The sequence below is a fragment of the Apodemus sylvaticus genome, chromosome 9 (genome assembly GCF_947179515.1).
Source record: "Apodemus sylvaticus chromosome 9, mApoSyl1.1, whole genome shotgun sequence".
Classification (NCBI taxonomy): Eukaryota; Metazoa; Chordata; class Mammalia; order Rodentia; family Muridae; genus Apodemus; species Apodemus sylvaticus.
In genome coordinates, this window is record NC_067480.1 from 106,792,139 (window position 1) to 106,814,685 (window position 22,547).

The 22,547-nt window shown below is 46.0% G+C and overlaps 1 protein-coding gene across 1 annotated transcript in view; it reads left to right on the plus strand.

Moving 5' to 3' along the window:
• Positions 1-22,547, plus strand: part of Vwa3b (von Willebrand factor A domain containing 3B) — a 170,100-nt gene that overhangs the window by 142,691 nt on the left and 4,862 nt on the right. The window contains 5 exon segments of the mRNA XM_052193191.1: positions 491-692; positions 10,569-10,680; positions 12,120-12,244; positions 13,672-13,809; positions 15,824-15,924. Coding sequence (XP_052049151.1) covers positions 491-692; positions 10,569-10,680; positions 12,120-12,244; positions 13,672-13,809; positions 15,824-15,924 — 678 coding nt within the window.

A 22,547-nucleotide genomic window follows, 5' to 3' on the forward strand; every position in this document is an offset into this window, starting at 1 on the left:
AGAATGTATAGTGGTGACGAGTGGACTCACCACCTAGCAATTCTATGGTTAAAGGCTTGCCGCTTAGTAAGTGTCTGAGAAGGCTCCAGGCCTGCTGCCTCCAGCCACACCCGCGTTGCATCTCTAGCTCCTTGTCTCCAAAAACATTGCTTGCTGCCCTTTAAAAAGAATAAATCAAAGTCAGACGGGCATGATAGTGTTTTCCCACAATCTGCTGGGGGAGAACTTTGAATTTGAGTACAGCCTGGGCTACATATGGGGGTGGGGGTGGGAGAGAGAGAGAGAGAGAGAGAGAGAGAGCGAGCGAGCTCTGGGGGCTGGAGAGGTGGACCTGAAAGCGCCGTTGCCACAGACGCTGGCAGCATTTTCTGTCACCTTGTCTGACAACAGAAGATTCTCCGGAAGTTTGTGAAGAAATTGGTTACTTTTTTTTTCCTTATTTTTTGCTTATTTTGTTCTCGTTTTGCCGATCCCTTTCTCCCTTTCTCAGGTTGGATGCAGTCAAGCCCATACAGTACTTGGAAAACAAGGAGGTCTTAAACAGAGCCCTGGAGCGGCTGAATTGGCCCATTTCATTGAAAGAGCTATCGATGCTGGAAAACGAAATCTTGGTTGGGAAAATGTACATCCAGCAAGCCATGGAGCTCCAGGAGGCTGCCCGGAAGAACTACCAAAGCAGGATACTGCAGGAGGTGGGTCCCAGAGTTCCCTGCACCCGACTGGCTCTTATGGTCGCCATATCCCACCCACCCACCACGTACTGGTTTCTAAGGGAGTTAAAGGAAATTCCATTTGACTTTAACATCCTGTTTTTAGAGTAAGGAATCTTTCCATTGAAAAGCAAAATCGAACAGTAGCATTTTGTTCTGGGAGATGCCTGGATTCTGATCCAAGGCTCAGATCTCACACCTTTATTTAGCCTGTCTGGCTAGTTTTTCATATCTTTTAACTTTCTTTTCTTTATTACTTATCTAAAATATGAGTATTAAAGCCCGGTGGGTAGTTAAATAGAGAGAACATTCATGTTTTCAGTTCTGAAAACCCACAAAACCAACTCAGTCTCGCTGACTCGTTAGTACAGTTGGAACATTTCCTGTTGATCTTTTGTTTCCTCCTTAAGTAAATCCTCCCCCCCCCCCCCCCCCCCGCCATTGTCAGGTCTGTAATTGTCTCATATCCTGCCTTGAACTTAGTATCATTTCATACAATTTCTGTGGATTTGCTGACTCTTCAAACAACATCTCTGGCAGATAGATACTTGACGTATTTAACTCTTTACTGAATTCTTTCCTTTTGGATTGTTTCTGTTGTTTTTGTTTTCCAGTTTTAGCCTCTTCCTTGTGCTTTTGTGAGTCCTATGGTACATCCAGTTGGGGCATTTTCTTAGAATACTGCCTTAGGAGTGGCCTTTGAGGACCACAGGCATGAGCTACTATTAAGTAGCTGTTACTGATACACAGCACTCCTTTCTAGCTGTGTGTAGGTGCTTGTAGATGTGGGGCTATCCTCCCAGAATCCTACTGAGGCCTAAATTGTTTCCAGAAAGCCATCAAAAAGTCTGACGACATTCTGAGACAACTGGCCTTCAGGATTCCTTTCCGCTAGTTTCAGCATCTGCCAAACGAGACAGGGTCTGCCTGGTTTTAATTCTACAGCCACTATTTTAGATGCTTGTCTTTGTTCTTAGTTAATTATATGCATGTGGGTTTGTGCACGGGTGTGTGGTACCCAACACAGGTACTCATGTCTGTCCTCTATAAGTGATATGCTGAGCCGTCTCGCCGCCCCTTTGCGTCTATGATTTTTCTTTATTTTTTTCCCTTCACAAATCATGCCATCCCCTCCGTGTAAGAAGCTGTACCTTTGTGCGGAATACAAACATCTTACCACGAAGCAATAGATGCCTATTAATGTTGTTCAAAGGATCTTCAGAATTAGCCACCACATCCGCGTAAGGCACCCTCTGGATCCCAACATTTCTCTGTCACCTGGCAGGCACCAAAGGACACCTAGGAATCCAGATGAGCATGACCTACCTTTCCCGGAAACTTCGTTGTTCTTCTACCTCCCCCACCTTCGAGTACCTTCATTTACGAACTAAAATATTTATGAGTGCCCCAAGGTGCCAGATGGCCAGGGGGGCAGCAGCAGTGCCTCTAACACTGGCAAAGTCCTGCCCTCATTTGGGTGGGAGAGAGAATTATTGGGCCTCACTGGATTTTCTCATTCCAACTGCCTACCAGCAGAATTGGATAGCATTTTATTTATGTCTTATATTAAGTTGTCAGCCGTAAGTGTTATGAACAGAGTCAAAGGAAACCTCTTATGAATGAGGGCAGAGACAGTATACGCTAATGAGCTTGTTTGCAAAACTGATAGACTGAAAGGGTTTGAATTTAAAGAGTTTGAATTAATTGGAGTAATATTTCCATCTCTTCACTCCCTTTCCATAAAGCAAAAATAAAATGAATTTTCATAGTTTTTTCATTCAAAAGCACTTGTTCCCTCCCCATGAATGGGGGTGTGCTCGGCACGCGTGGGCACAGGCCGGCCTCGGCCTCGCCAGTCCTGAGGTTGGGGGCTCGGGAGAAAGTCTTCATTGCAGGCAGATTTGGAGTCATCTGTGGTAACAGGATGGGGGTGGGGGAGACAGTAGAGGGACCAAGACAGAAAAGTTAGAGACTGAGAAGGCTCAGTTCAAAGAGACACAGTGCGAGAGCAGGTAGGGAGAGCTCTGAGCCCTGGCTGTCAGGCAGTCGCAGCCAATGAGTCCCTGTGCCCAAGCCTCTCTAAGCCCTAGAGTTTCCTTGAATTCAAAGCTGAAAAAATCAAAGTACTAACTTGCAAGGCACAAGTAGTCTTCCTGACAGACTGTAAGTAGATAGTACTAAGTCCCAACAGTAAATATATTTAGCACACACTAACCTTTATGCTCCTTCCATTATTTAAATTATTATCAATAGCCAGGCATGGTGGCTCACGCCTTTCATCTCAGTACTCAGAAGGCAGAGGCAGGCAGATCACTGTGCATTCAAAGGCAGTCTGTTCACTTCAGAAGTCCTAGGCAGGCCTGGCGGGCCTGGTGAGGCTGTGGTGGTTTGAATAAGAATGGAATCTCTAGGCTTATGTCATCAGGGATTGGGAATGTTTGAAAAGATAAAGGATTAGGAGGTGTGCTCTTGTTGGAGTAGGCATAGCCTTGTTGGAGGAAGTGTGTCACTGTTGGAGGAGGTGGGCTCTGAGGTTTCAACAGGCTACACCAGACCCAGTCTCTTTCTCTTCCTTTCTGCCTGTGGATAAGGATGAAGTAGTTCTCAGCCATAATGACAATGGACTAAGCCTCTAAAACTGTAAGCAAGCCCCCAATTAAATGCTTTCTTTTATGAGAGTTGCCTTGGTCATGGAGTCTCTTCTCAGCAATAGAACAATAACCAAGATAGAAGTCCTGTCTAAAAACGTGTATAAATGCACATATGTATGAATATTCAGTGAGCTTTTTAAACATCATACAGAATGGTATCTCAAAACCATTCTGTTTAGCAAGAGGCAGATCATTGGTGACATCATCCAGGAGAGTGTCACTGGAATTGTGGGAGCAAAAGCCTGTGTGCAGTGAGCAGAGGGGTGAGGGGAATGCTAAGGGAGTCCGGACAGGAGGGAGAGGCATTGGCTTCCAGATCGTTATCAGCAGACAAAGGGAGAATAATGACCAGAACTTGAGGCACAGGCTAGCGGAGGGGAAGGTATTTGGTCTGCATAATAAGTCATGGATACACCGCAGCACCCATAACTAAGCCTTCCCCTTCACCGGGCTCATCACCGCACAGGGTTCTGATGCCCATGCTCTCTACTGGAGGGCGTCCTCCATGCCCAACACAATTTCCCTAAAGAAATGAAGGAGGAGGGGCATCTGACATCTTATCTCCACAGGTTTCTCCATTTTTTGGCATAACCTTCTGCAATGGAAAATTCTGTACATTGTTTCCTTAAGCAGTACTTGTTTGTTTACATATATATATATATGTATATATATATACATATATGTATATATATATATAATATATTCTGAGATTGTTTTAATCACATTTTTATCATGTTAACTAATCTGCCCTCATATCCCACTAGTAGGGCCAAGATATTCAGGGTAAAAACTTTGGTAGAATCAAAGTTCAAGATAGCAAAGGCCAGGTTACAGGCCCTTTAATATCCTGCAGTGAAAGAAGTATCTATCACCCACACAAGTCACTTCAACCTCTTCATACATGTGTCTAGTCTCACTTTAAACTCCCTTAGCAAAGGGCAATGACTTGGAACAATGGCTAGAAGCTAGAGAAGGAGAAGATTTCAACTCCTAAGACCCCCAGAGTTTACTGATGTGTGGCAATAACAAAGATCCTTCTCATGGGATCTATGAGAAATGTCCACATGTGTTCTGAAGACTGAGGTTGCTCTGCTTGGTCCACGATCGATCTGGACACCCAAGGCTTTTCCATACTCTGTGCTGAAGCCAGTTGTCAACCATCAGTAGCCATCCCTTTGACTCTTGAGCTTGGGACAGCGTCATGGTTTTCCTGAAGGTAACATAAGGAGATGAGCTATAACACCGTGTACAGGGAGCCCGGGCTTGCTTTGTGCCCCCAGGCTTCCATTGACAGTTCCTGGCTGGCTGCAGATGCGATGTAAGACGATAACCATTGTACTTCCCAGTCTGACAAGCATCCTGCAGATTCTGTGTTCCATCGTCTAATGATTTCCCATGATCCATAAACCCACCATCTTTATGACACCCCCAGAGGTAGATGCTTGGCCCAGTGACCACAAAAGGAAAGAAGAAACCTTAAATCTGAAATTCCTGAAACCTCACTTTACCAGCACCACCTTTGTTATCAGGATCACACATTTTTAACTCCATACCCCAGCGGCGAGCTGAGAGGGGCTCAGAAAATTGCTGCAGACTTTCTGTAGGCTCTATGGGAGCCCTGTCTAGGAAAGCTCAGATACACTGTTCTGAGCATCTCCCTGAGAAATGCGGGCTGTTCCCATAGCAAATCCACAGCTAAAGATCCAAGCCCCGCCCCCACCCCCACGGCCTTGACCACCTTGGAAAATTTGGAGGCATGAAATCTCTTTAAAGTTGTGGGAACCTGTCATCAGCAGCCTCGACAAAGCGTTCGGGGATATCCCCACACAGCTGGCTGCGTGTGTGCTTCTCATAGGCATGACACATGGGGAATCTGAGTCTGTGGATTTTACATGCATGATGGATTTGGTGTGCTGCTTTATGAAATGCCTTCCAGACAGGGGAGAGGTGTGAGTGAGGTCAGTTAAGGTACAATTAGGAAAGAGCGTGTGACTCTGGACCTACCTTCTGCTAGGTTGTCGGTTGGGCACTGTGCATGAGAAGAATGCTGGGTAGGGAGACCTGGAAGAGAAACTTCTTTGAACTGTATAAAGTAAAGTATATATAAATAGTATATATATATAATATATAATAGTATATATATATAAAGTATATATATATATACATATATATACTATGTATGTGTGTATGTATATATATATGTGTATATGTATATGTATATATACATATGTACACTGTGTATATATGTGTGTGCATATATATGTGTGTGTGCATATATATATGTGTGTGTGTGCATATATATGTGCATATACATATATATAATTTATTATCTTTGTTCCCAGATAGTAGCTGTAACACATTTTGTCTGTGGTGTTTAGATTCCCTCTTGTGAAGGGTAAGAGAGATCACTTAACCCTGCATTGAGCCTTCCCCGTGCCACAGTGAACATCAGTCTGTTCTGCTGACATCTGGCTCTGGTGGGAAGCTTGTCCTCTAGCTATGAACATTCTCCGATAGTGTAAGGCCTCCTCGTGTGAAGATGGTGGAGTCACAAGTCATGGCTACACACTGATGAGGGAGGAAACAGCCGACGCCGCAATGCACTATGGAGGCTGGAGGAAACAGCCAACGCCGCAATGCACTATGGAGGCTGGAGTTCTCAGCACAGGACACTGCCCAGGAACTCCAGTCATAGGGATATCAAAGGAAGGTGCACACACACACACACACACACACACACACACACATACATACATATACATACACACAGAGGCACGCACAAGCTCTTACACACGCATGCATGCAAACACCCAACAAATAACATTGGCCAAAAGAAATTCTCTGACTGGTTGATGATACCTTGTTCCAGAATGAGCTCTCAACTCCAGTCATCCCCGAGGTGGCAGAAACCACACCCAGGTTGTTACTTCCTGCTGCTGCTAAAGGCATCCCTCCTCACTGGATCCCAGCACTCCCTGGCCTCCAAGGGGCTCCTGTGCCTAGGCGTAGATGCTGGGCCTGAATGGAGCTGAAGTAGTCACAAAGACGGTTTGCAAATCTTCCATTGTCCTAATTGGGAACCCTAGGGAGAAGGGTGAAAGCTACTGGCCCTCCATTCATTATGCTAATTACAGCAGTGGCAGGCTCCCTTGACCAAGGGACAAGGCAGGGGCCACTAAGCAAGCTGGGCTGCCTCTGGAGTGATCTCAGGGTCCTGGAAGTAGAGTTTAGTGAATCTGAAGAACATTTAGTGAGAGTTCTTGATGTCACTTCCGAAATGGAGACTAGTAGTAGTTAAGTTGTAGGTATGTGTCTACAACCAGTACGGGAAGCGTGCTGTCGCTGAAGGAGAAAGCATCAAGTGTTCCACAACTTCACTGTTTCTAGCCACCTAATCTCAAGAACATGAACAGGAAAGAGGCAGCGACATGGTAGGAGAGTGGCATCTTTTGGCACCTCGGCATACATCATCTCCTTGTGACTGGATCCGGAAGAAAATATCAGTGTATTCTCTGGACTTTGTAATCGGGGCTGGAACCTGTGCCCAGTGGTCGAAGGTTTGCCACCCTCCTTTAGGGCCTATGCTTAGAGCGATGTCGGCCAGTGTTTCCCGGGCTCTGTCTCTTTTGATACTCTCGTCCTATGGATTTCTTCGTAGAAGCTAGCGTTTGGTTTGTATCCTGAATGTGCACCCGGGTGAGGTCAGGAAAGAATGAGATGGGCTAGGCGGTCTCTGGTGTGGACCACACGGCATCTCTAAAGCTGTCAGCAAGGGTCAGAGAGGCAGCTCTCACTTCTAGAACAAAGCCCTGACTGTTCTGGCTGAAGTAATAGCTTTTCTAACAACCCCGATGATCCGATCTGTCCTTCCATTCTGGGAGGCCCGTGTTCTCCTTGCGTGGCACGAAGCGTCACCAGCTCGCGCCCTTTCGCTGTGCCTCATGCACCTTGGCACCTCAGCGTTATCTGTAAATCTAGTCGTCCTGCTGGGGTACAGCTACAAGGAGAGGAAGCCCTTTGAGTGCCCTTTCCATAAAATCGCATGCTGTGGAGTAGACCGGAAAAGATTCTTGACAATGCCAAGAGCAGTTGAAAACTTAAGCAGGAACTGGGAGTCACTAGTATCCCCGTGTTAGTCAGGTCCCAGAATGGTTAGAGGAAAGCAGGACTTTGAGCACAGTAGGTAGAAAGCATGTGGTTTCCCAGCAAGGCTAAGCAATGCTGCCATTCACACCGCTAAGTAGGCCGCATTTGGGGACCTATTGTCTGTCTCCTGGCACAGACTCAACCTCCTGAGGCCATCTTCAGATTGCAGACGGCTGATCTGAACTCCTACAAGGGCTCAGGATGTCTGTGATTGTTTTTTGTTGTTTTATGAACAAAACTCTAAGAAAAAGGAAGTAGCATGCACCACTGATGCATTAGCAATTCATCCAGTGCATCCAGTGACATCCTCCTTGACAGCCTGATTGAATCAGAGAATGTGCAGCTTCCAAAGACGCTTGCTTATGTCTTTGCATGGTTATTAAGATCTCATTTAGCTTAGTGAGATATTCCTATTGACCGGCTATATGGTAAATGCACTATTTAAGAAAAGTGTCAGATTGCATGGCAGTGGTGGCACACGCCTTTAATCCCAGCACTTGGGAGGCAGAGGCAGGCCGATTTCTGAGTTCTAGGCCAGCCTGGTCTACAGAGTGAGTTCCAGGACAGCCAGGGCTATACAGAGAAACCCTGTCTCGGGGGTGGGGGTGGGGTGGGGGGTGTATCAGATTGGGCTGGAGAGATGACTCAGCACTTAAGAGTACTGACTGCTCTTCCTAAGGTCCTGAGTTCAAATCCCAGCAACCACATGGTGGCTCACAGCCACCTGTAAGGAGATCTGACGCCCTCTTCTGGGGTATTTGAAGACAGCCACAGTGTACTTGCATATAATTAAATAAATAAATAAATAAATAAATAAATAAATAAATCTTTTTTTAGAAGTATCAAATGTTTATAGCACCAAATCAATTTCTTTCATTTCACTCTGATAACAGCTCACCACCCCCTTCTCCAGCTTGCATTTTGTACTATTTTATTTCCCGGGCTGAAGCCCGTGTTTCTGGTTGCATCAGATTTTTCTTGAATTCCTGACTCCACATGGTGGTCACCTCTGCCCCAGGACTTTGTCTTTCTGCTTGCAAGTCTACCCACCTTCCAGATGCTGTCTTTAGAACACTGTGTTAGAGGGCGCACGCTTCCAAAGTTTCACTGCCATTTTTTAAACCCACCAAGCAGCATCTGCATTGTGATAATTCTATTGTCCAATACTATGATAAGCCATAGGTTAGGAGCACATGGGCTCCTTTGAACGTTGTATAGTCAGACAATTAAAAATTGCTAGTAGGATCAAGAGAAAATGATTTTATTGGTTAACAAAAGTTAACTTTGTGTCTTGCTATGGAAAGTTGTGCTATAATTTTGTCTGTATTGAAATTATTACTTTTATATGCATTAGATGTAGGTGCATGATTTTACGTGTGTATGTACGCATATATGTATGTATTTTCAGGATTCCTGTGTCCTTACCCTCCGCCCCCTGAGACTTCCTGCTGGTCTGACCACACACATGTCTGTCCCCTAAAGATTTCCCCTCCTGTTCTTTTGGAGTAAATCTGCGTCCTAGATTCTCCATGTTGTTGTTTCTTGCTTCATGCCCTCATTCCGCTGGAATACATTTCCAGGTAGCTTCCTAAAGCGAGATGAACTGGAAGGAAGCAGTTCTACGTAGGGAGATGATTTTATGTTCAACCTGACCTTTGATCTGATCAATAGTTTGCTGGGATTTCGAATCCCAAATTGGAATTTTCTTCCAGAACTCTGAAAGAATGGCCTGTTGGCCTCTAGTAAGCTGATTTCCCAGGCAGGAGGACTGAGGACTGAGTCCAGTCAATAGCTTGTGTTTTGTTTCTGTGCAGCGGAGTTTCTAAGGGGTTGTCTTCGTCATGGAGAGTGGGCCAGGCTACTGTGTTTCTACAAACTCCGTGTTTTCACACTTATCCCTCAGAGATGCTAACAGTGGATCCGCTTCTCTGTTGAAGGTTCTAGACTGACAGCAGTTTGGGCCATGGTTCCTAAGTAATCTCCTGTCCAGCTGTGAAGTCATCTAGAATCTTAACAATTCTAGTTGTCAGTATAATCTTTTTTTAAAAAAGGTTCCCTTTTCTTCAATCAGTTATCCAATTTTCTTTCACTCTAAGCCATATATAGATAAATACATGATAGATAGATAGATTGATGACAGATGATAAATAGATAAATAGATGATAGATAAATGGATGGATGGATAGATGATAGATAGATAGATAGATAGATAGATAGATAGATAGATAGATGGGTGGATAGATAGATGGATAGATGGATTGATGGATGGATGGATAAATAGATGGATGGATGGATGGATGGATGGATGGATGGATGGATGGATGGATTGATAGATGGATGGATAAATAGATAGATGGATGGATGGATGGATGGATGGATGGATGGATGGACTGAGTGAACCCTTATGCAAAGGATGATCTCCAGAGAATACAAGGGACTAAGTCAACTAATCTGGACCTTTGGGGCTCCCAGAGACTGACTCACCAAAGAGCATACATGGACTGGACCTAGGCCCCCTGCACATATGTAGCAGATGTATAGCTTGGTCCTCATGTGGGTCCCTCAGCAAATGGGAGTAGGGCCTGTCCCTGACTCTGTTGCCTCTCTGTGGATCCTGTTCGTCTAACTGGGCTGCCTGGGCTGGCCTCAGTAGGAGGGGATGTACCTAGTCCTGCAGTGACTGGATGTGCCAGGGTGGGTTGGCACGCAGGGGGGCCGTCTCCCTTATCAGAGAAGAAGAGGAGGGGAAGGGGGAGATGAGCTGTGTGAGGTGGGGGGCCTGAAGTAGAGGAGGGGACTGCGATCACAATGTAAAGTGAATGAATGAATGAATGAATGATTAAATAAGTAGGAAAAAATAATAATTTATATGAAAATTATAAAGAAGGAGGAAGAGAAAAGGAGGCGGAGGAGGAGCAAAAGGGGAGGAGGAGGAGGAAGATCTTTAACGTAGAACTAAGGTGTCCCAAAGGAGCCGAGGTTACCACAGGCAGCCTCCTCTCCTGATTTTACTGTCTGCATTGCCTTTGGCTCATTAATTCTTACTGTTGGTCTTTTTCAGCATCAGAAATTGCAAGGGTATCCAACAAAGAAAAGCAAATCAAGAAAACTAGACCCTCTTAAAGGCCAGAAGGTCATTGCCAGATGTGAGGAGAATGGCTTCTATTTCCCAGGTACGTCCTTCAGACTTATTTACTAACGAAGATGGTAGCGAGGAGCAGAGGGTTCAGCCCGAGCTTCCCCCAGAACACTGATGCTTCGTGAGCCACATGGAGACAGTCGGCTTCTCAAATAAACCAATGGTTCTCTTTCTCCCTGTACGTGAGGCTACACGTACAGTGCTAGAAAGTGACGTTTCTCTCCATCTCTCATTTGCATGATGAACAATTTCTATCGCAGCCTATTATGTTATATATCTCTATAGTATTCTGCACATGCCTGTCTACATCTATTTGTTTTATTTGTGGGGAAGGGGTAGGCACATGTGCCATGGCGTGTGGGGAGTGTGTATAGGGAGTGGGGTCTAGCAGAGGACAACTTGGAAAAATCATAGTGATTTCTGCCCAGCATCACAGGTATAAGTCATAATGGAAATAAGAAGCAGAAGAAGCGAGTACCCCTTTAAATATATTTATAGTCAGCTAACCCAAGCTTCCCAGTATCTGAATGCCCTCTTTCCTGTATTAGCTGTTTGACTGCTGTCACTCAACTCCCTGCACCTCAGTTACCCCATCCTTTCAAACCCCTGGTAAGATCATGGTGCAGACGACACATGATCACATACTATACTTTGTTAATTACATGGGTGTATTTTAAATGTACGGGCCCCTGTTGTCAGTCCCCAACGAAGCAAAATGCATACGTGAAAAAGATCATAAAATACCAGACATGGTAGCTCACACCTTTAACCTCCATCCATGCTTAGGAGGAAGAGGCAGACAGGTCTCTGTAAGTACAAGGCTAGCCTACTCTAGTTAGAGAGTTCTAGGCCAGCCAGAGCTACAAAATGAGACCCCATTTCTAAATAAATAGAATTAGAAGATTAAAAAAGTATGCAATGTTCTCTTTGAGTATAACTAAAAGACAAACTATTTGCTGGCCTGCTTTTTCCTTCCTTCCTTCCTTCCTGCCTTCCTTCCTTCCATTTTCCTTTTTTAGAAAAGCCATGGTGTGTGTCCAGTTACCTTTTCATTTATCTAATATTAAGTGAAAAGCTGATTTAGCTGGGCATTTGTATTTCCTCTTTACTTTAGAAAGTTAACTAGCTACGCTCAGTCTCTATAGGACATAGGACTAGAGTAAATAGACAAGGAGATTTGGTTATGGGAAGTGCCCAGTAGGAAGATGTTTCCAGAACAACCAGCAGGACAGATACTGCTACTGCTGAATGAGCAAGTGCTCCTCCCGCACCTCTGAAACCAGAACATTCTATTTCTCTCCTTTGCGTTCAGACCCGGAAGGAATCAAACTGTATCTGATGCTTCTCTTCCTCCCGCAGGGATCAAAAGGCTGTGCTCATTTAAAGAGACATGCGCTGTGACTCAGCACAGAGCACAGCCGGAACAAACCCTTGGCTGTCCTCACGTTTTTTTGTCTCTTCTGACTCTTCCAGGGGTTGTGAAGAAATGTGTGAGTTCCTCCCACGCCTTGGTAGACTTTAGGTACGGAGATACCAAAGTTGTACCCATCTCCTTCATCACGCCTATTGGGGGCGCTATGCCCTGCCCACAACTTCAGGTACCTGCTCTCTGATCCCTTCTGGGACTCTATACCAGCAGTCCTCAACCTGTGGTTCACAACCTCTTTTGGGGGTGGGGGGAATGACCTTTCCATAGAGGTTGCCTAAGACCATCAGAAAACACAGATGTTTCCATTACGATTCATAACAGTAGCAAAATCAGAGTTTTGAAGCAGCAACAAAATAACTTTATGGTTGGGGGTCACCACAACATGAGGAACTGTGCTGAAGGACTGCAGCATTAGGAAGGTTAAGAACCACTGCTTTCTATGGGCCACAGAGTTTGGATTACAAAGGATGCCAAGGTCCCTATATGGTCCTCTTGGCTTCAGCAGGGAGCTTGTGTTTAGGCAGGAAGAATAGCAGCTGGTTTCTGGTCCCCATCACCTGGTAATTTCTCTGCTGGTGACTGATGTGCTAATTCCCTCATATGTAGCTGGCCACCACGTATAGTGGCCTATATACATATCTCAAGACACTTGTCTCAAGGGGGAAGTAAATTGTGTGGCTCCTAGACTCCTAAAGCTCTCAGTGAAGAAGACTGCATCCATTATGATAGAACCAGTGACTTTCGTGACCTTGTAGCCCGCCATTGCCAGCCTGTGATGTCATAATGTAATGACGCACCCCCCCCCCGCCCCTCCGCCCCGTGCCTTCCACAATCGAGACAGATGAATGTGTTCTTATCTGATTATAAATGCATAAACACTACACCATGTCTGGTCCTTCCGCCTGCCACCATCCTGACACCAAGGTAGGACGGCAAGGCACAGAAAAGGCCTTTCAAAGGCTTGTGTTACCATTTTCCTGCATGACACAAGCCAAGGAGGGACCAGATGGGGGTTAGCCTTGGCCTGATCCTACCTCCTAGCTCAGACCCACAGCACACCTCCAGCACCCCTCTCCTGATCACTGACAGCTACACAGCAACCGCTTTTGAAAAAACAAAGAACAAAAATCATCTATACCTGTATGTGACTTTCACCTTGGATTCCATGTCTATGTTTGGAATGACATTCACCAAACCCACTCCTTCCCTTTGTCTGGGAGACAGCCCTTCTAGCAATGAGGACACGGTCCCATCTCTTTATATCAAACACCCTAGGTACTCCTCCATGCCAGTCTTTGGTTCTACCAATCTCTGTGAGTTCCTCAATCCTTACCATCTTGCTGACTATCCCTGGATCCCTGCTAGTTGCCAAACACCCACCAAAACTGGGTTTTCCAAAGTGCTCAGAAAATTGTAGGTGCAGCCAAAACAGCTTAGAGAATTCTGGAACCCTTTCTTATCTGATTTAAAAAAAAAAGTTTTATATGACTTTCTAACCAGTACCTGCCAGTCATCTGGAGCTGTCTTGAAAGAACTTAAATTATGTCTGAGTGCTGTAAACAAACGATTTGCTGTGGCGTGCGCTTTCTCCTACAGGTTGGGGATTATGTATTTGCCAAAATCATGACAAGCAAAGGATTTGACTTCTACGTCCCCGCCATTGTTATAGCACTTCCAAATCACAGTGTGGCTTCAGAGAAATTCTACACAGTTTTGAAGTGTAACAACCGTAGAGTAAGTGGCCACCCAGAAAAGGGCTTTCCCACTGGGGCAGAAGACAGCTGGAGCTGGATAGAGGGAGCAGGGCTGTCTACTCCCCTACTCCCCAATGCCTTGGGGTTTGGACTCTGTTCATGCTGAGAGCACATGTTCTCTTTGTTTCTATGTGGGAGAGTCACTTGGCTTTCTTTGTCAAACTGCAGTTGGTGGCCAGACAGACCCCCTCTGGGCATGCTCTCCCTCTCTCTTCTCCTCTCCTCTCCCCTCCCTCATTCCCCCTTCTCTGTATGTGTTGTATGCATGTGTCTGGATGCACGTCCAGATGTGTGGGGAAGCCAGAGGTTGTCACCGAGTATCCGCCCCCACCACCTTCCACTTTATTTTCTGAGGCAGGGTCTCCTGCTTGAACCTCGAGTCACTCCGCTGCTCTAGCTAGCCAGGGATCCCCGCTCTGCCTGAAAAGTGCCTATGCACTTGACGTGGGTTCAAGGGATCCGAACTCCACCCACACTTGCACAGCAGTCTCGTATCCATGAAGCTTTCTCCCCAGCCTCAGCACCGCTCTTTTTGGGCATCGTCTTGTGCTCCTCTGCAAGCCTTGTAGATACAGACACCCCCTGGGCCCCTCTCAGCCCTGTACTCTGCCACCTCATGGTCTGTCTGTTGGATGGGCATCCCCATGTGTAGTGCTGCTTAAGAATATCTACATGGGAGCAAGCAAGCCAGGGACAGGTAAAATGGCATGCCGAGGCATGCCTCGGGGAACAGGGAGATATGCCTGAGCGCCTTAAAGAAATGTCTTGGAGTCAGGCAGTAGCGGCGCACGCCTTTAATCCCAGCCCTTGGGAGGCAGAGACAGGAGGATTTCTGAGTTCAAGGCCAGCCTGGTCTACAAAGTGAGTTCCAGGACAGCCAGGGCTACACAGAGAAACCCTATCTTGGTAAGAGAGAGAGAGAGAGAAGAGAGAGAGAGAGGTCTCAGATTCCAGGGAGTGGCTTTGTTGTTAGCCCAAGGGCAGAATGGCCCTGGGGACCAGAATGCTACAGTGGGGGGTGCAGGAAAAGGACATTGGAAAGTACACTCATAAAGATTCTGGAGACCTCACAAGGGAAAGCAGGACTTTTAGCTAGGGGGTCATGGTCAGAGCTATCCAGAAAAGAGAGAGCCGAGGCTGGAACAAAGGTAAAAAGAGTGTATATGTGTGTGTGTGTGTGTGTGTGTGTGTGTGTGTGTGTGTCTATATAGTATGCATGTAGCATGTACAGTATTTATGTAGTGTGTGCAGTATGTATGTATGTGTGTATATATGTACTGTGTGTGTATCTAGTATGTGTGCATGTAGTGTGGTATGTGTGTGTGGTGTGCATGTAATGTATGTATGTGTGTGTGTGGTATATGGATATAGCACGTGGGGTGTGTATGTAATGTGTGTATGTAGTGTGTGCAAGTAGTATGTGGTGTATGTGTATGCATATAGCATGTATGTGTGTACGCACACGCACGCATGTGCATGTGTGTATAGTGTGCATGTAGCATGTACAATATTTATGTAGTGTATGCGGTATGTATGTATGTATGTATACATGTACTGTGTGTGTATCGAGTATGTGTGCATGTAGTGTGGTGTGTGTGTGTGTGTGTGGTGTGCATGTAATGTGTATATGTGTGTTTGTGGTATATGGATATAGCATGTGTGGTGTGTATGTAATATGTATATGTAGTGTGTTTAAGTAGTATGCCTTATATGTGTATATGCATGTAGTGTGTGTGTGTGTGTGTGTGTGTGTGTACATGGGTAGCTAACCAAGATAGACTTAGCAATTGACCAGGAAATTTAGAGGAATGACAAAAAGGAAAACCTGGCTCTAATTGAGCAAAATAAATTTATAATGCAAAGCTCTGGGCTTAACCTGCCACCCTCAGCAGGTAGTGACTAGGAGCTATGATAGGCTTGAGCTAGAGTAAAGCTGTTCATGAATCGAGGGCTTCCTGGGTTCGATGACACGACCTCTCTCGGTGCGATTGCAGGAATTTTGCCCTCGGAGTGCTCTCATTAAGATCAGCCAAAACAAGTATGCTCTGTCTTGCTCAATGATACGCTCGTCCCTGGTGGAGAGGAATGAATCAGGGTGAGTACACACAGCCCGTACCCCTCGGGTATCCACGCGTATCTCTCTATCTGCAAACAAGCAATATTCCATCATCGAGATCTATGCTGTCTGAGCACTAGAGGAGAGAAGTAGAGACGGAAGACCCAGTTCTGTGACGACCAATGTCTTGCCACCGAGCTGCCGTTTCTCTCTGTCTAGCTCTAATCTCAGAGCCAACGTTATTTTCACTGGCTCTTCCTGAAAACATCTAACCCTGCCATGAGAAGGAAGAGGTTTCTCCCTTTTTGTGTGTAAGAATTCAAGACCCTCCAACTAAGCCTCACCTGGGAACCATCCCCTGACCGTCCCTTCCACACAGTGGGGCCCAAGTGAGGTACTGAAGTGGCGTCGCACATGAGTGTGTTAGCGAGTGAGCCGGGGTTCCCAGGGTCTACGTTGGGATGAACCAAGCTCCTCCTGAAGCAGGGGAGTTACTCAGAGATATGCAGGCAGATCTGCCCAGTGTCCATAGGAGAGGCTTAAGGCCCAAGTCCCTGCAGCCAGCAAGAGCAAGGCTGGAGTCCCAGAGCCATGACCTTGGAGTCAAAGTCACATAAAGACGAGGCGTCAGGTGTGGGGTTCGAACAAGGGTTGTGGTGAGGGGATTCGGGAAACACTTCTGATTTCACACAGTGCATGCGTTGTTGAGTTTATGTACAGAGTGTGCACATATGTGCCAATGCATATTTATATTCTCTGTCTGTCTGCCTCTCTCAGTCTCTCAGTCTGTCTTTGTGTATGTGTCTGTCTGTCTGTCCGTCTGTAATTCGATCTAGCTCCTACTTCCCTTCTTGGCTGCTCTCTTTGGTGCAGCTGGATAACCCTGACTCCCTTTCATTCCCTCCTGGGCCTTCCGTAAACCAGAGATGACCATCTCCCCTTACCCCTTAGGAGGAAGGGATTCCATCAGCCGAGGCCTCCCACACATCCCAGCATGCTTTGCCCATCCTGACCCCGTACCTGCTCTTGGGATTGTACCTGGCTTGTGAACCTGCCCTCTCAGGCCTTCCATGGCTCTCTCTCTGCCTGATGTCACCCCTACACACCATTGCTTCCCAGTGCTACTTATACCCAGGACCCCGTGCCTTCCTCTAACCCAGTCTGTGGCTCAATGTCAGAGTTATGACCCTGAGAATGGACCTCCAGTGGGTCCTCATCAAAGCTGCTTACAAAGGTGTAAATAATGGACAGCTGTAGAAGAGAATTTCATGGAAAGAGCATTTTGGAAACTGAGCCTTAGAATCCATATCCTGCCTTACCTAGGGGCTAGAGGACTAAGATGGGGCAGTTCATAGCTGTGCCTGGCACTGTATAGGTGTTCTGCTTATCATGGGAATGGCATTAGTTCCAACTGGTTACTGGATGGTATGTACATTTGGAGTGAGTGTGTGTGTGTGTGTGTGTGTAGGCACCCGTGCATGTACAATGTACATTTGGAGACCACAGGAAGATGTTGTGTATCTTTCTCTATCACATTCCTCATTATTGGCTGACTAGTGAGCTCCCAGGATCCCCCTGTCTCCACTCCTCAACAGGAGGGTTACAGGCACATGCTGCTATGTCTGACTTGTATGCAGTTGCCAGGAGTTTAAACACGAATCTCACTTTCACAGCAAGCCACCTCCCTAGCCTTCCTCTGAAAAGCCCCGCTCTACATTACAGGAGCTCAGATCCAATACATAGAGACTGAGCCCGTAGTTCCCACACCTGCTCCCAGCCCTGGTCTCCTCGTCTCTGCTCATTCTCCTCCCTGCAAATCGTGAAAATGTCTAAAATCTGCCATCCGTTCCCCACACCCGAGGTGCCTCTGGGTTATGATGCTAACGCCTGGGGAAGTCCTTCAGCTCTGTTGTGCCCCAGCAGCTCTGAGCTGCTCCAGCCCAGGCCTGCCCCAACCCGGCAAACCCCAAACCCCTCGGGGCTCAACTGATTAACCTTCTCTGAATGCATACTGTTCTTACACCACCCCCTCACCTAAAAATCCTCAAACCCCATCCCCCCTTTATCCTATCTTAATCTCTCCCCCCTTTTATTTTTAAACATCTTGGTGTTTTGCATGCATGTGTCTGCTTGAGGGTGTCAGATTCCCCTGGACCTAAAGTTACAGACAGGTGTGATCTACATGTGCACGTTGGGAATTGAATCCAGGTCCCTCTTAACCACGGATCCATTTCTCTTGCCGCCCGTCTTAGGCTCATATTAGTGTGGTGTAGCCGTCTCCCAGGTCTCACTTGTCCCTTGTCACTCCAACCCAGCCCTCCAGGGCATACTAACTCCTTCCCCACACCTGGTCTCTGAGCTTTGCATGAACTGTGTGTTACTTTCCCAGAAGACAATTTCTTAACCACCCAGGAAAGTCTAAGACTGACCTGAAGCATTCTGACGATCGTGAAATGTCCTGCTACCTAGTTAGCTTCTTCTGTGCACTAGGGTGATCTAAACTACTACATCTTGTGTGGGATTTCTTTATGGAAATTTTCCCTTGGTCTAGACTGCCTCTCAGTCCTCTTTCTGTCACTATAACAAAGTGCCCGAGGTTAAGAACTTTTCAAATTAAAAAGGTGTTTGTAGTTTCATTTTTAAGGTTGACATTCAAGGTCGGGTGACTATCCTCATGGCCTCTGGTAAGGGCCTTTCCGGTCCTGTCTGAACATGGTGGCTAACGTGGTGAAATGAAGATGCTAGAGACTATGGAGGAGCAAGGTTTGTTCTTGTCTATCAAACTGCTCACTCCAGGAGGCCCACAGTAAAGGGGCCACGTCCCCAATGACCTAATTGTCCCCTACTGTCTCACCTTTTAAAGGACCCATCACCTCTCCCATGGACACACTGAAGACCAACGTACAGCACATGACCCTTTGGAGAAAAAGATTTTTTAATTTCTAGTCTGTGATAAGGCAAAATGAATGTTAGTCTACATATTGACTATTTTCACTGAGCTCAATGTTATCATTAATCACATTTTAATTATTCGTTTCTTCCCGTTTAAAGAACCTTTGTTTCCCATGTTCCTTGGGCCTTATTTAAATTTCTTAGCTGCTAATTATCTGCTCTCACCTCTAGAGTTTCACACAGGGGACATGGTTATCAACTCTCCAATTTCTTTTTCTTTCTGCTCTCGACACTTGCCTAGGAACAACAAGCTAGGTTTAATTTTCCCAAGCAGGAGCCATCTTTAACCTGCTAATTCCAGAGCTTCTTCAGCCTCTGCTTCTATTATAGCCAGGGCTGAATACCACAATTCAGTGTGGCCATTCTCTAGTCTCTGCCTCTTTAGGTCCTCTGCTGGTACCTACGTCTCGCCTAACACACATGCCGTCTCCTTTTGCGTGTCCATAGTGAGTCCTCAAGCTGTTATACCCAGCAGCCATTATTGAGAATCTCAGTTCTTGTGTTCATGTTCATATGTCATTAAAGAAATGCACCACGGGCTGTGACTCCCGCAGGACAATAGTTTCAGGGATTGATTCATCTGTGAATACCAAGCCAGGGCCTCTCACTTTCAGACCCCTAGGTAGACCATCAAGCCTTCAGTGTGACTGACAAGCATTTCGTACAGGTAGATCCCTCTCCTGTCCTCGATGGAGGGTTTTACACTGAAAAAGATGGAAAGGAGATTATCCAGAAGAACTCTATTGTCAAAACTGACCAGGTAGAGTTCATGCAATTTCCCGTTTTTAACCCATGCTTGACAGCTAAGTGTCTCTCAGAGACCTTTAATAAGATGGTCTTGCAAAGTACGCCATCCCATTAGCAAAAGTCTAGTTCTCAAAGGACAGTGCCGGCCTCCATTCCTTTGCCTCAGGAAATGCACGACACGGGGAGGGCCAGCTGCTTCTCTCCTCTGTGTCACCCACTAAGTATGTCTGCTGAGGGGACAAGACTTTTCTGCCTTCCCCCTTCCTCTGTGTTCTATGGTGTCATACCTACCCTTTCTGAGTGAGAATATTCTCTAGCCAGTCTGGAACATTTCATGTGATTTCTCTGGAGATCTCAGAAACTCTAAGAAGCAAGCAGAATGGGAGGAATTCTCCCACCCCCCACCCCCATTTGGCCTCCTCTCCCTTCACCCAGGCAGAGGTATCCTTGGCCTTTTCTCTTGGGGTCTTGTTCCTTCCTATCAGAGCACTGTGGTCTCTGATTGCTGCAGGGTAGGCACCTGGTAGGGCTGATGCTCTGGTTTCTGGTTTTCTCCCTGTAGGGAAATCACCTCAACCAGGTGTCACGATGCTATCTCCAGACTAGGGCGTCTGGCAGGCTAAGCAGAATTTCAGGCACCTGGTGCCCTGTAAGTGGCTGCAAATCCTTCCAGATGAGCTGGAGTCTGCCCTGCCCACGTGACAGAGCAAGGCCCAGGCAAGTCAGATCTCTAGAAAAATGTTCTCTCAGGAAGGTTTGTGATTTCATAGTCACAGTAGCAATAGTTAACAATAGTGACAATATTCCTAATGTGATTTCAGGAAAGCCAAGTAGGACTAATCATTTTCTTTAGGCTCCAGAAAAAAAAAAATCCATCTGATTGACTGTCACTGTGTGATCTTGACACTGATGTGCATGTGAGCCTGCCAGAGGGAGGAATTTCCCAGGACTTGGTGGTGGCTTGTTTGAGTCTGTGGTCAGTTCACTATTCCCTGTAGCACAAACCTTAGCTTCTCGAGCAGCTGTGTGACTTCCATGGATTCCCATGTTTTGTGGGAGGGGTGATTCCCCAGTGCCTCAACCTCCTTCCCGAACAGTGCCGAACAGCCCGATACAGCCTGCTCAGCAGCCTTGGAATTAACTCACTGACTGAAACACCAGTGCTCAGGGCAGTGTCTGGCCTTGCATGGACGCCTCGCTTTCCCTGCTCTGATCTGGTTTCTTCTGACAGCTTTTCCTGGAAAGGAGCTGGGCATTAGAAACCAGCGAGCCTGTAAGTTTCATTAGCTTCCTTCGTCCCTGTGGTCAAATGAGAGCCCATTTTCTATCCCAGAGCCAAGCCTGGAGAAAAAGCACTTCAGTGAGACATCTGCCTGAGGATTACCTATGTTGTCCATAAGAACAAAGGCTACCAGGAATGTCACGGTGTCCTCAAAGTCACAGAGACTCTCAGACTGATGCTATCAACCTTTTGATCTTTTCTCTCTTCAGTTGTGGATTCAGAGTCCTTCTGATCCCCATAAAACATCAATGTTGCGCCTAATCCAGAGCAAAAAGAGCCACTGGGGCAGTGTAGAGAAGGCTTCTGGGAGCCAGCAGGAGAACCAGTGTATTGACAAAGCTCCATCCACCGAATAGGTGGATTTTGACCCTTGGAACAATGTAGCATGCTTTCTTAGCACTTTCTCCTTAGATGTGAGACCAAAACCTTCTAAAGAGCCAGTTAAGACAACTACTGGCTCCTCATTCAACCCACTGTACAAACATTTTGATCCTGTTTATGATATGAAAGATTGGATGTCCCTAATCCAAAAAAATCCAAAACTGACATACTCAGCAATAAGAAACATTTTTTAGAACAAACCTGATGCAGCCGGCAGAGAATGTCTCACCTGGCTCGAGGGTTAGGCTAGTCACAACTCAGAGACATCCAAGATGCAGTCAACATCAGCTTGTACACGGTGCATACAGGTGGGAAACACAACCCAACCTCAGGTTTAGCCTTAGGTTCCATCTGCAAGGTATCTCATAACATACATGCAAATAGTCCAAAGTGGAACATTTCTAGTCTTGAAGATTTCAGATAAGAAACACTTAACCCTGTATTCAATCAAATTATAACCTACCACAGTTAAAACATTACCTAATCTAATGCTGCTTTAGTGTTAGCTTGAACAAAATAAATCCATTGAGTGAGCCATGTGCAATCACCGGTATGCCCTATGCCTGTGGGGTCAGGGAGCCTTTCCTACCTCCATAGGCGGTGTGGCTACGAAGCAGAGTAAGGGGAGGGAGAGGGCAGGGTAAGAGCTTGCACATCAGCCCTGTGTGGAGGATGCCTCCTTGTAGACCAGGGCAAGCCAATCTCCAGCCAGATGATCTTCTGGCCTCCTTGGAAGTTAACACATGTGGTGCATTTAAATACATGCAGGCAAAAATGCTCATAAAATAAAAAACAAATCTTTAAGAGGAAACAGCTTTCTCCTGATCAAACCTTCCTTTGTTCTACATGATAACTTGTCTTATTTTGTTCTTGTTCCAAAAGGAATGAATAGTCATATTACTTATAAATTAAAAACAACCAGCAAGATAAACAACTTCAGCAAAGTGGCAGGTTACAAAATCAACTCAAGCAAATCAGTGGCCTTCCTATACTCAAAGGATAAGCAGGCTGAGAAAGAAATTAGGGAAATGACCCCCTTCACAATAGCCACAAACAGTATAAAGTATCTTGGGGTGACTCTTACCAAACATGCGAAAGATCTGTATGGCAAGAACTTCAAGACTCTGAAGAAGGAAATGGAAGAAGACCTCAAAAAATGGGAAAACCTCCCATGCTCATGGATTGGTAGAATCAATATAGTTAAAATGGCCATTTTGCCTAAAGCACTATACAGATTCAATGCAATACCCATCAAAATCCCAACTCAATTCTTCACAGAGTTAGAAAGAGCAATTATCAA